General features: G+C 43.2%; 1 protein-coding gene across 1 annotated transcript in view; it reads right to left on the bottom strand.

The window, feature by feature from the left end:
* Positions 1-13,408, bottom strand: part of NRAP (nebulin related anchoring protein) — a 289,660-nt gene that overhangs the window by 58,479 nt on the left and 217,773 nt on the right. The window contains exons 31-32 of the mRNA XM_085603355.1: positions 10,956-11,060; positions 5,268-5,366 (exon numbers count right to left, since the gene is read on the bottom strand). Of these exons, the coding sequence (XP_085459481.1) occupies positions 5,268-5,366; positions 10,956-11,060 (204 nt within the window). The remainder of the gene's footprint in view (positions 1-5,267; positions 5,367-10,955; positions 11,061-13,408) is intronic.

The following is a 13,408-nucleotide window of genomic DNA, read 5'->3' as shown; positions in this document are numbered from 1 at the left end:
ATGTAGAAACCCTATTTTGTGAGTCTGTAACCTATTACCCACTCACAAAATAGGGTTTGCACCTCACTATTAGGAAGGGGTGTGCCAAGGGCGTCCCTTCCTAATAGAGAGTCACACTTCAACGTGCGATTGTTTTGCGACCGCAATTTCGGTTGCGAAACAATTGCAGTTTACCACCCATTTCACAAAGGTGGTAAGCCACTCGCAACCTGGAAGGGGTCCCCAGGAGACCTCTTTCTCTTTGTGACTGGTAGCGGAAGTATTTTTTAGGAGCAAGCAGTGGTCCTACAGACCACTGCCTGCTCTTAAAAAATGAAACAGAAACGTTCATTTTTCTTTTTTAAATGCATCCCGTTTTTCTTTAAGGAAAACGGGCTGCATTTTAAAAAGCTGCTTTATTTAAAAAGCAGTCACAGACATGGTGGTCTGCTGACCCCAGCAGGCCACGATCCCTGTGAGGGCTGGCTATTCCTAATTGGGTTGCAAATTGCGACCTGTCTCATGAATATTAATAAGGCAGGTCATTTGCGAACCCATTGGGAATCGCAAACAGTATCTGAGACACTGTTGCAATTTCCATTTTGCGCGTCATAAATTGCGAGTCGCAAAATGGAAGGGCCGACCACAGCACAAGCTCCCATAGAGAAATAGGAGTGTGCGACCGCACCATGTGTGGTCGCATCCTAATACTGCGGTCGGGACCGCCGACCAGAGGTCGGTCTGTCCCAATTTAGCAACGGTGTCACATCCGCCTGACATCATAATGAGGCCCTAAGTGTAAACTTGCATGTCTTCAACCTCTGAATTGAGGTGGTGGGTCCTAATTTACCAATGTGAAGTTACTGCTAGTACTTTTCACATGGCAGTAGATGTAGGCAGAGGTCTCACTATAGTAATGTATAGAGAAATTGTACAAAATGTTAAATAAAAAAAATAAAATATTTGTAATGATTTTTCATCATTTAAATTAGTTTTCTATATTTATTTCAAATGCATAGCAAAATATAAAAAATGCTACAGGACTATTAACTTAATTTTGAAATAAATAGTTAATTTAGATGAATGAAATTAAATTAAGATTTTTTCAAAGTTTTATTTAAAAAAAAATACCCACCTAAAGTAAAAAGTTTATAATTATTTATTCTCAATTTAGAGTTACTAAAATCAATTAGAATGAAGTAAAATTCATTTGTTTTAAAAGATACAATTATTTTTAGGTTACAAATATTTTAAAATACATTTTATTTTTAGTATTACATATACTCTACATATATTTTTAAAGAAATATGTATTTTAACGATATCTCCAGTTGGTGTTTTGGAGGTCCCTCTCGCCATTATTTTCTGTGAGAATGGTGTTGCAGTACCATTGGTTGGCCATGTATGGTACTGGGCGTCTTCCAGGTCTGAGCTGGAGGATATCTGCAACTGCTTTGGGCCCTCTTCGGCTGTAGCAACTATTGAAGTGCAGTTTGTGAACAGCAATGGCCTTACTTTTTGGTGAAAGGGTGCACCTGACTCCTAAATCTATCCTTACTCCTCTCTTAACTCTTCATATTTAGGGACCGATTACGATCTCGTTAGGAAAGCATTCCGGACAAGTCAGTTCTGGAAAGCTTTCTGTACGAATCGCACTCCGGGAGTCCCACCGACCGATTACGATGTGTCCGTATGTTTACGGACTTGGTTCGGTCAGACTCTCATTGAATTCAATGGGAGCCTGTGTACCCAACATGAAAACAGGCTCCCATTGAAAAAAGGGGTGAGTCGGGAAAAGCATGCAACCTGTTGCAGGCATTCCGTGGTGCCCGCCACACTGTGCATGCATGGAAAGGGGAGACCTATGGGTACCCACCGCGCGACTGATTCGGAGGGACCCGGGTGAAGGGGGGCCTGCTAAGGGGCCCCCAAAATCCAATTCCCGCAGCCGTTTCATCTCTGCAAAACCTAGTTGGTACGGCTGTCAGAATCGGTCATCGTACTCGCTCATTTGGAAACCATCCCCATTGCACTGCACAATTCAGCTCCGGACGAGTCAGACTGCCTTAATCGCTTCGGAACCGATTTGGTCAGCCTGAATGGCTTCATCGCATCGTACTTGGTCGTCCGGAGTGGTGGACCATTCGGTCGGAAACATAGGCGCCAAATCTGATTCCCTTGATCCGGATCCCGTTTGAAGCCTTTCCTAACGAGATCGTAATCGGCCCCTTAGTCATAGGTATTCCCCACTGTCCAGTCACCCCAGTTCCTGCCACATTTACTACCAAAACGTAGGCATTCATGTGAAAAGATCACTGCAGTCGGGTTGGCAATCTCCGCACAGAAAAGACAGGAGAGGCGCAGAACTCCACACATTGGTTAGTAAATATTATCTTGTAGTATGTGAGCAGTACAATTGTATTACTTCTAAACAACCTAAAAATTGTAGCTTCAGTGGTAAATGTGAGAGGTACGGGGGCTTTATTCCACCAAGATGTCACTCTGCAAGGGAAACGATATCCTCAGCTGTGAATCTATTAATTCTTCTTTGGATAGGGAGCATTTTGTCTTTGGGTCACAGTTCTTTTGCTGTCTGATATATCGGTAGTTTGTCTTTGAGACATTAAAGGGTGGATTTTTAGGTCAACTTTAGTACCAAAGTCAGTGGCTTGAACTCCATCTGCTCTCTGAATGGAATCCAATTTAGCTGTCTTCTGGCAGAAGAAACAAGACTTCCAAGTAGGATATATTTAACAGCCTTAACTGTAGTATTCTGGAGGTCCTGAAGTTTGCCTGAATTATATGGAGAAATCCTCCATAAAAGGGCGTTACAATCATTCTTTTAACCCCCTCTTCATTGGATCACTTAATCTCATTTTAAGAAGGGTTTTATACGTCGGAGCATATTGAGACAATAGTTCGTATTAAATATGAACATAGTGGCTTGACTTACCATTGACAATTTATTATCAAAGAAAATCTCTAATGTTTTGACTTTTTCTCGTAGGATGTGGTGCTTTTAGATGTTCCTAGAAATTGTTAACGCAGTGCGACATGAGCTTGAAACACATCTTTGTGACACCCCTTGCGATGAAACATCAGGTAGAGGCGACATGGTCTAGTTTAGTTAGTATATATGAGAGAGGCAGGCAGACATGTTCTGGCTTGCAGAGCCCATATTACAAATAGAGTGCACTTTCCCTGTTTGTGCCATGGTGCACATTTAAGCAGGTGCTCATGGCATAAACAAGGAAAATGTCCCTGATTATGATGAGTGTGCTGCCCTAAGGCCAGCCGCAAGCTCGCACTGCCCTGAGGGCAGCGCATTCACTGAAATACAGAGTAGTTGATTCAAAGACACTCCATATTTCACAGTGCAGGCATTAGCTGCACTTCAAAGAGGGGTTAGATATCCCCCTGCAGGCATGTGCAGAGAGTGACTGCACCTGCCTCCAGGGAGACGTCTAGAGGACCCAGGGTCCCTATTACCTCCTCCAGAGGGATGTCTTCAAGAGCCGCACAGAAAGTGCATCACCTTTTTGTGGAGCACTCTCAGTGCGCCTCCTAAGGGCCTGTTTGTGTTTGCGCCGGCAACTATAATATGGCATGGTTGCAGAGGCAAATAGATTTTCTCATTTGAATGGGTCCACGCCCCCCTGTGTGCAGTCACCCCCATTCCTGCACAGCATGGACGGCACCAGTACATCCCGTGCAGGAACGGGCTTTGGCATTCCCAATGAGGTCTCTTTTTAGTAGGAAACGTCGTGGGAATGCCAAATGACCACCCACCAGACCACGAGTTTGCTCGTAATCTGACGGGCAGTCGACAGTCTAGTTTGGCAGTCCTGGAGCGGGGCGCCGGTGTGACAGCCTGCTACAGAACTGCCAAACTCGGAATCAGGCCCTTAGGCTGAGAGTTGAAAAAAGGAGTAAAATGGGAGGTTCCATTAGAAGCCAGTAAGGGCTTAGAAGTAGGATGGCTAGCCTTATTTGCTTTCATTGTGTTTAACTGAGGGGAATCCACATTTTGATGGCAAGAAGGGCACTTTGTCGGTATTTGCAGTAAGAACAGAAGTCATGGATCTTCAGTGTATCTCTGATAAGAAATAGTGCAAGATCGAATAAGCTCCAGCAAGTAGCAACCTTAACTGTTAAACAATGATGGAGAAAGTGGGACCCTTGGAGGGAGAAAATGAGGAACCCATTTAATACTGTGCAACCACCAGCTGCCAAAGTACAAGCTCAAGGGTCCATGAGACTTTGCTGGTTCGTCAGAGTTTACATCTAAATTCAAATTGTTCTCTCAAAAACAGGCCTGATATATCATAGGGTTTACCCATTTTGTGTCAACGGTGAAATGCATTAATGCATAAGGGACTAAGGGCCACATGTACAAACAATTCTGTTTAAGATTACCAAATAGCAACTTTTTGCAATTCACTATTTGGTAATCACAAACAGCAATGTACAAATGTGTGTTTTATATATATTGGGATTCCCACTGGGTCGCAAATAGACCTACCTCCTGAATAATAATGAGGTAGGCCTCGGTTTGAATTCCATAAATTACAGGGATGGTGGCCTGCTGGGGTCAGTGGACCACCAAGTCTTGATTGCTTTTCAATAATGCAATCTTTTTGGGGGAGGAATGCAGCCTTTCCTTAAAGTGAAACGGGCTGCATTTCAAAAAGAAAAATGACAAGTTTTCTTTTCATTTTTTAAGAGTAGACAGTGGTCCGTGGGACCTGCTCTTAAAAATGTTTTTACAAACATACACCTAGGGGAAGTCGGCCCTCGGGGACCCCTTCCTATTTGCGAATAGGTTACCACCTACTTAAACTAGGTGATAAAATGTGAATGTTTTGCAACCTCACTTTGGTCGCAAAACATTCACACACACCACTGAGATTCGGTATTAAGAAGGGACACCCTAAACACATACCGTCCTACGACCGAATTGCAAACCCAATACCCATTCACATGTACATGTGAAAAAGCTTTTTTGCGTTCGCAAATGAGCCGATTCTGTGAATCGGTCAGTTTGCGACTACAAAAACGCTTTATTCATGTGGCCCAAGATCACATAGACCTGGACAAGAATTGTTTCTGGAGGTGTTTGATTTTAAACCATGCAATTGATTCTTCTGCTATGAAAGATTACAAAACGCGCATGCCTAAACAAATCAAATGTGCTAAATAAGTGAGTGCAAGAAAAACAGGGAAAAGCCAACTATTCCATTACACACAAAACACATTCACATAGTGTACTTCAATCCAAAGTTGGCCTACCTCATTGGTTATCTGGTTACTGAATTTGGCATGAAGGAGGTCTGGAGAATCGGTCACCTCTGTGTGCTTGAAGGAGTACGGATGCTGGCGATATTTACTCTAAATTCAAATAAACAAGGAAGGGAACAGAGGATGGAGTCACTGCTTTTCTGCAGCCACTATACAGTCTTAAAACTACATTACATACTTTAATTGTTAATATTATTAATATTTCTATAACAACTTGAGTTTCACATATCTGTTCCCACGGATTTGCTTTTCAATAGTTCTGTAAATTACAAATGTTACTATTACCCAGCTTAGTGGTATTCGAGTTGATTGACATAAGAATGATGAAAGTCTTTGTCGGCTCTACTGGGATTCAAACCTATGTCTTTGAAGTTAAGCTAAGATACCACTGTTTGTCTCTTCGAATAAACTAAAAAGTTTCATTTTTTACATAAAGAATAGCATCCAAATAGACAACACAATATCTCTGATTACTGAATGGGAGGCAACTGTGGTTGCACACAGTGACCTCATAGGGCAACCACCAAGGCGATTGCTGCAGAAGAAACATATTGGATTAATTTGTCAGATTCACCTGCCTCTGTGGACATAATGCAAGCATTACCTTTGCCAGTTTTCTTTACATTACGCCAAGCGAATTATCTAAGGGGCGAGTTTCTATTCACTTATTATTATGTTGCACCTATTTTGTCTATTTGCTTCATTATTGGTATTTGAAACAATCAATATTCCTTTAATACACTAATTTGTGATAAAACTGATATTCATGTAGGTGGACTACATTTCCCATAATGCAAAGTGGTTTAGGATGCTTGGACAGTGAGTGCTTTCCGCGGAGAGAAGTGCAATGACTTCATTGCCCGGAAATACAGTTGAACTGGAAAGGAAGGTTGGATGGTGGGTTAATGAATTAAAGCATTTAAAACTCTCTAATATCTTTGATGAATGTTTCCACTTGACAAAAAGGAAATCATACATGAACAGATGAGAAGTATCATGGGCACCGAGATATTAGGAATTTTCAAGCTGCTATATTGTTTTCTGATGCCACTGGGTGGGGCAAAATGGATTTTAAAATGTTAGTGAATCTGAGGTTTGATTAGAATAGCACAGAGCTGAGATTTCCCGCTGGTGTGAAGATAAGTGATTTAGTTAACTTCCAAAAATCCATTAGGACTCTACAAGAGAAATATTTGGAAACAACATTTTAGTGTAGGTGGCGCCTGTTCCCATTGTATACTCTTGCTCCACCCTAAGTCTTCATGGAGATATTGGAATGGAGGATGGTGGAGAAGGGGAGATGCTGTCGTTGCAAGGAAGCGGCTGAGTGGTAGGGCCTGAACTAGAGCAGGGAGTCTTAACCACTGCACAGTAAAATGCAGTCTTGTTTTCAGGATATGCACAGAACTTTTCATTACATAGAGTGAAGATAACAAATTGTGATTATTTGTATATGTTGAGTTTGTCTTAAAACGAACCAGGATTATAGTATTGGAACAACTTTATTGAAAAGTTTGATGTTTGTTTGTTCCAAGAAACATGGTGCATGTCCCCTGTACATAAATCTGGCTACGCAACTTTTTGGCAGCCCGCTTATAGTTGCGGGAAGGGCAGACCTGCAGGTGGTTTACACGTTTGGATAAAAACTAAATTGGGTGGTTTCTACACACGAATCTGCCTCCAGAGACATCCAACATCTTTCATTTGCAGGCTGTAAGAAGGACAGTAGGATTGACCTATTTAACATCTATTCTAGAGGGTCCCCGGGAGATAATATTCCGTCCACCTTTACTCTTTTAGAACAGGCTTTGGCCAATTGCCCCCCTACTTCTAAACTTTTTGTGGGTGGGGATTTTAATTGTACTTTTGAACCTCTTAGTGGTGATGATCCCCTGGGCACGGAAGATGAGGACTCTAGATGGTCTATCCCTCCCCTGTCATTAGCCCCGATTAAAAAATGGTCTTCCAAGGCAATCCAGATAAATGCCCTTACGGCGGAATATAAATTAAGAGCTTTAAATGGCAGGTCACCTTCTGACCAAGACGGTGCTATGACTTTTAATAGACTAAGCGGACCTTCCAGAATTGATTATATTCTACTGGATGTTACACTCTGGCGAGATTTAATAGACATGGAGGTGGTTCCCCCACAGGATAGTGATCACAACCCTCTATGTATGAAGATACGGTGGTCCAATTGTAATGGTGGTTCGAGAAGTGCCCCATTGAGGTTAACCAAAGAAGTGATCCCTTATAATGGTAACCGCAGGTTGAAATGGGATAAGGTTCACCTACAGACTGAGAACCTGGCAAGGATCAGGGTGCACATTGAAGAGATGACGTTGGAGTTGGCGGGTCTCGATTCAGTTTTAGAGAGTACCCAGGTGACATCCCTTGCCATGGTCTACAAAAACGCCATTGAGGAAGTAGGTAAATACTTCCTATCTCAGGGTAAATGTGGCAGACTGAACAATATATTGCCCAAATCTAGTAATCCTTGGTACTCCGCTCAGTGCAAGGCAATAAGGAAGGAGTTAACTGTTGCCTTGCGAAATAAAAACCAACCTCTAGTCAGATCAGTGAGGAAGAAGTATGCGAAGGAAATGGCCCGGGCTAAAAGAGATTGGGAGCAACAGCATTGGCAGGACCTCAAATGTGCATCTAGCAGAAGGAATGCTTTTCTGTTCTGGAAATTGATTAACAATGCAAGGCAGCGTACCAAGCCAGTTTTAGTTAATCACATAACTAGTCTTCAATGGCATTCCCATTTGTCCACCTTGTATGGCGTACAGGACACGACCTGCCCCTCTCCTCCTGAGATAGTTAGCAAGGCCTCCCCTATACCATTGCTCGAAGACCCATTTTTGGCTTCTGAGGTAATGGTGGCTATTAGACACCTTACCCCGAGGAAGGCTGCTGGCCCTGATGGCATTCCGGGGGACCTCCTTTTGGAGGAACCCGCGGCCTGGGGCAAACTTATTGCCCTGATAATGAATATGATCTCTAGGGGACATCCAGTCCCTGATTCATGGAAGGGTGCTGAGGTTATAACTGTGTTTAAAAAGGGTGCTAGAGACGACCCTGCCAATTACAGACCGATCAGTTTGATCGATGTAATCCAGAAAGTGGTTGGCAGGGTCATCATCATGCGGGTGGGTGCCTGGATGGAAGAGGAGCATGTTCTGTCTCACTTTCAAGCCGGCTTTCGCCAAAGGGTGGGCACGATGGACCCGGTCTTCCGCTTTTTTGTGATCTATTGGAAGTCTGTGACCATCAATAAGGGTAGTCTCTACCTGGCTTTCATAGACCTCAGGATGGCGTTTGACCTGGTTCCTCGAACAAGGCTATGGGATGTTTTGAGGAAGATGGGCTTCCCTGGTCCACTTCTGGACTTTATTGCTAAGCTCCATGAGGGGAATTATGCGATGATCAGATGGGGCTCTCAGGGACAACTGACTGAGAGGGTGCCCGTGAGGAGGGGAGTTCGCCAGGGATGTGTCATGGCACCTACCCTATTCTCTCTTTTTGTGAACGGGGTGGTGGACCATCTAAGAGAGGTATCGGCTGACGCCCCATCCCTGGCAGGGGAAAAAACACCTACCCTACTCTTTGCAGATGACACCATTCTGATCTCCAAATCCCCAGCAGGCCTCCAAAAGCTCTTGCATTGCTTTAGTGCGTTTTGTATTGACAGAGAGCTTACCATCAATACCTCCAAAACTAAGCTTATGGCCCTTGCACCCTCTAAGAGATTTAGGAATAATCTCTCGCTTAACGGCGAGTCTCTGGAGTTGGTAGACTCCTTTGACTATCTGGGTGTCAGGATAAATAGCCGGATGAGCTGGAAAGACCATTTGGCCAAAATGTCGCTAAATTTTAAAAGAGTTTCTGGGTTGGTCCTGAGAGAACATCGGGAGTCATTGAGTAAACCCGTGGCTCCAACGCTTGCAATATACGAGGGTCAAGTCCTACCCTCTGCCCTTTATGGATCTGAACTTTGGGGGTTTGAAAGCATACCGGAATTAATTACTTTAGAAAATAAGTTTCTGCGAGATCTGGTGGCTCTTCCTGTTTCTACTCCGCTAATCCCCCTTCGTCTTGATATGGGCAGGCGCCCCCTAAACGACTTAGTGCGCCTCCGTCCCTTGCTCTTTTGGGTGCGATTGAGAAGGACCGGGGAGCTTAACAAATATGCTGCCGCCCTAGATGAGCTTATTTTGATTGATAAAGGCAATAAGATTAAGTGGCTGAGTAACTTGAAGCAGTTGGTTGTGCAAGCAAGTCATTAAGAAGTGGTACTGGGATTGGATCCAGACGGAGGCCATTTGTAGAGGTGTAGGGGGTTCTCTTACTGAGCGTTTCCTGGAGTTTAAATGGTCCAGGAAATTTGAACCGCTTTTTGATTTTATTGAGAAACCCTTAGACAGATCACTCTATCTTAAAGTCAGGTTTGGGATCCTTCCAGTGAATGATTTTACGGCCGGGTGGAATATCCAGAGTGGTACATCGAAGGCTTGCCCGGGCTGTGCAGCCCCTAAAGAGTCCTTGGCACACTTTTTCTTTGCTTGCCCCGCCTACAGGGTTGCCAGGAGGATATGGTTAAAACCCCTCTGTCAGGGGCTGGGCTTAAGATGTCACATAATGGCCCTGCGGGTCCTCTGTACTGATACGTCCTCAATAGCTATGGTATGTGGTGTAGCAAAATTCCTGGGTAGTGCCTGGATGACACGTATGAGGAGAATTAAGTCGTCCAGCATTTAATCTAATGGTTATGGGGCCTCCGATAGGCATCACCAACGCCACTGCTAGTTGTTTTATGAATTTTTTATTATTAGCTATTGTGCATATTTTATGAGTATATACTCCAAGGCTGGTGATTTTTTGTTTTTCTTATTGTACTGTATTGTATACTTTTATGATGAAATTTTTATCGAATAAAGTATTTCTACTACTAGTATTGAGTCATTCGATGCTTCCAGGTAAATCTTGTGCTTATAGCCTTTCAATGGAAGTCTCTGAGAATGGGTCTGATTAATATATCTTGTAAGTTTACGTTCATGTCTGTAGGTGCTAGTATATTAGGGACCTCTGGCTCATGTGCAGCAGTGGAGTCATCGGGCAGGGATGCAGACATAGGCTGTTTCAGGATGCCGTTTTCTGTGCTGTGCCAATCAAGAAGGGATCTGTGCGTTTCTTTTTGGTGCATACAGGGCCGGCTTTAGGGCTGTGCGACTGGTGCGGCGGCACTGGGCGCTGACCTGTGGAGGGGGGCGTTGTGACCTCAGGGGGCGCTGTGTTTAGCAATATCTTATGATATGAGAGATGAGGGGCACTTTTGCAGGTGGTAGTGAGAGAAGCCAAGGAGGCGGTCAAGGGATGTGGGGGCGCCAAAAGTGATTGTGGCACCGGGCGCCACCAGTGCTAAAGCCGGCCCTGGGTGCATACATTAATTCCAAATATTGCCGAGTTAATGCATGTTTTGCTAACAGCAGAGCTCGGAAAGTGCAGGACAGTAATTGCCTCTTTGTATTTCCGATCCCTTTTGAGCTGGCAGAACGCAGGAAACGTCATCAAGATAAGGCCCATGTCTGCTTCCCTGCCCGATGACCCCCAACGCCATGAATCGGCTTCCGTGCAGTCAACTACGGTGGGACAACCGGACATTTTAGTCTTTATTACCTCACTGATCAGCTCTGATGCCTTCAAATTTTCTTCAATTGTCAGTGCTCCCGGGGTAATGCAGCCAACGCCACGCATGAAGTTCAAGTCTGATCGGTACCGTCTCTATCGGACATAAATTCAAGAACATTTGTTACAGATATATATTATTATGCAGAATCATTTGCATGAAGAAACTCTCAAATTTGTATTTTCACCCAAAAGGTTTATATTACATTGCAATATTACAGGGACACTGTAGTGACTTTTCTTGGGGGCCGCTTTACCATTACTGCTTTTGATGCATGTCTCATACACAAATGGATGTCGAATTCTCTCACTTTCAGCTGCCTCATGAATTTACAGCTTTTCTCAAGTTCATATTTAAATCGGTAAAATTACTTGTGAAACGCTCTTGCTTAGAGTTAAAATTAGAACATGCAGCTTGTAATGTCGAGTCGATATTCTCTGAGAAAACATGGATTTCGATTTAACAGACTTGACTCAGGACGCAGTGCGTACGCACCAACAGTCATCTCTAAACATTTATTTAATTAACACTGGCTCTTGACCTTGATCTTCACAGCTGAATATGGCACTCATAAGTCTTTAGGGCTCACTCTCAGTTGCCTCACAAATTATTCACAGCTTGCCACAGTTCATATTTAAATCGGTAAAACGCCATAACTTCTCTGCACCTTTACAATAATTAAATGAATCTGGCAACCTTAGTTTCTAGGGCGACCGATCTTGGGGTCACTGGTGGGGCAGGTGCCAGATAATTTTAATTTTAATTAGTTCAAAATTAGTACCTTAGTTGCAGTTTCAAAATTTTTTCACCTTTTCACGCGTAAATTCTTCTCCAATCGTCGCCAATGTAGAAATGAAAGATGTCTCATAGACAGGGTCTCGTAGTCGTAGTTTATTTCTTAGTTGTATCCTTACAGGTTCTTTAGTAAGTCTTAAGTAAGCCCCACCAGGAGCAGCCTCCTGGCCACTCAGCCCATCTTCCACAACTGCCACTCTTCAAGTCCCAACATTCCCAACATTCTACATGACATCACATAGCTGGGGAGAACAGCAGGGCAAGGGAAATGCACTACATTAAAAGCAGATCACTACATATCTGCATACACATGTGTATGCAGTAGAGGGCATCTAATATTCCCTGGTCCTGCCATTTGTATTGGGAGGAGGTTCCCCCTTTACATTGTGTTCGGTAGTGGTCGATATGTGTGTGGAGGAGGATTCCCCCCTGTCCAGTAGGTGAAGTGTGTATGCAGTAGAGGGCATCTAATATTCCCTGGTCCTGCCATTTGTATTGGGAGGAGGTTTCCCCTTTACATTGTGTTAAAAAAATGGTCGATATGTGTAGGGAGGAGGATTCCCCCTGTTCAGTTGGTGAAGTGTGTATGCAGTAGAGGGCATGTAATACTCCCTGGTCCTGCCATTTGTTTAGGGAGGAGGATTCCCCCTTTACATAGAATTCTATATTTCTTGTTATTTGATTATACTTACTTATTATTATATTTACAGTATATTTCTTGCTAGATGTTTATCTTCTTTTACTACATTTATAGAATTGTGTGATAATTCATTTTATTAATATTTAAAGGGGGGAGATATGTAGTGATCTGCTTTTAATGTAGTGCATTTCCCTTGCCCTGCTGTTCTCCCCAGCTATGTGATGTCATGTAGAATGTTGGGAATGTTGGGACTTGAAGAGTGGCAGTTGTGGAAGATGGGCTGAGTGGCCAGGAGGCTGCTCCTGGTGGGGCTTACTTAAGACTTACTAAAGAACCTGTAAGGATACAACTGAGAAATAAACTACGACTACGAGACCCTGTCTATGAGACATCTTTCATTTCTACATACACTGTGAGAATGTCAGCGAAAACAGCAATCCCAGAATTTTATATAGATAAAATATTTGATTCGACTGTATAAAGGCAATCCACAGATGTTTGGAGGAAGTAAACAACTTTTCAAACAGCATTTCGTAATGTGGATCAAACATGTTCCAAAGACTTAATATATTTGTCTTTTTTATATTGCATGTTAATTGACCGTAAACTGTATTTCCAACTAAAGGTGGGTACTCTACCCGTTGCGGAATTTACCTCCAGCAAAACTGATAAGTGCTATAGATGCGTAGATGTATGTGAAACAGTAGGACATGTACTATTTTTTTGTCCCATGTATGTAGTACCCCGAAAAATCTGGATAAAGCCTATTTGCAGACTCTTGGGCATTAGGAGATACGCTATAGCTCTGCGTATCTTGTGCACAGATTCTGCTCCCCCCATTTGTATAGCTGTGGCCAAGTTTTTGGGGTGGGATTGGTGCATACGGTCAAAAGCCCTGAGTTATGATGTAAATTGTCCTTAATACACTCATATTCAGTAGCATTTATCAGATGTAGTTAATCTCGTTTGGTAACCAAAATAGTATGCCCCTTGAATTGCGCCAAGCTG

The sequence above is a fragment of the Triturus cristatus genome, chromosome 1_2 (assembly GCF_964204655.1).
Source record: "Triturus cristatus chromosome 1_2, aTriCri1.1, whole genome shotgun sequence".
Classification (NCBI taxonomy): Eukaryota; Metazoa; Chordata; class Amphibia; order Caudata; family Salamandridae; genus Triturus; species Triturus cristatus.
This window is presented reverse-complemented; position numbering and strand designations above follow the sequence as displayed.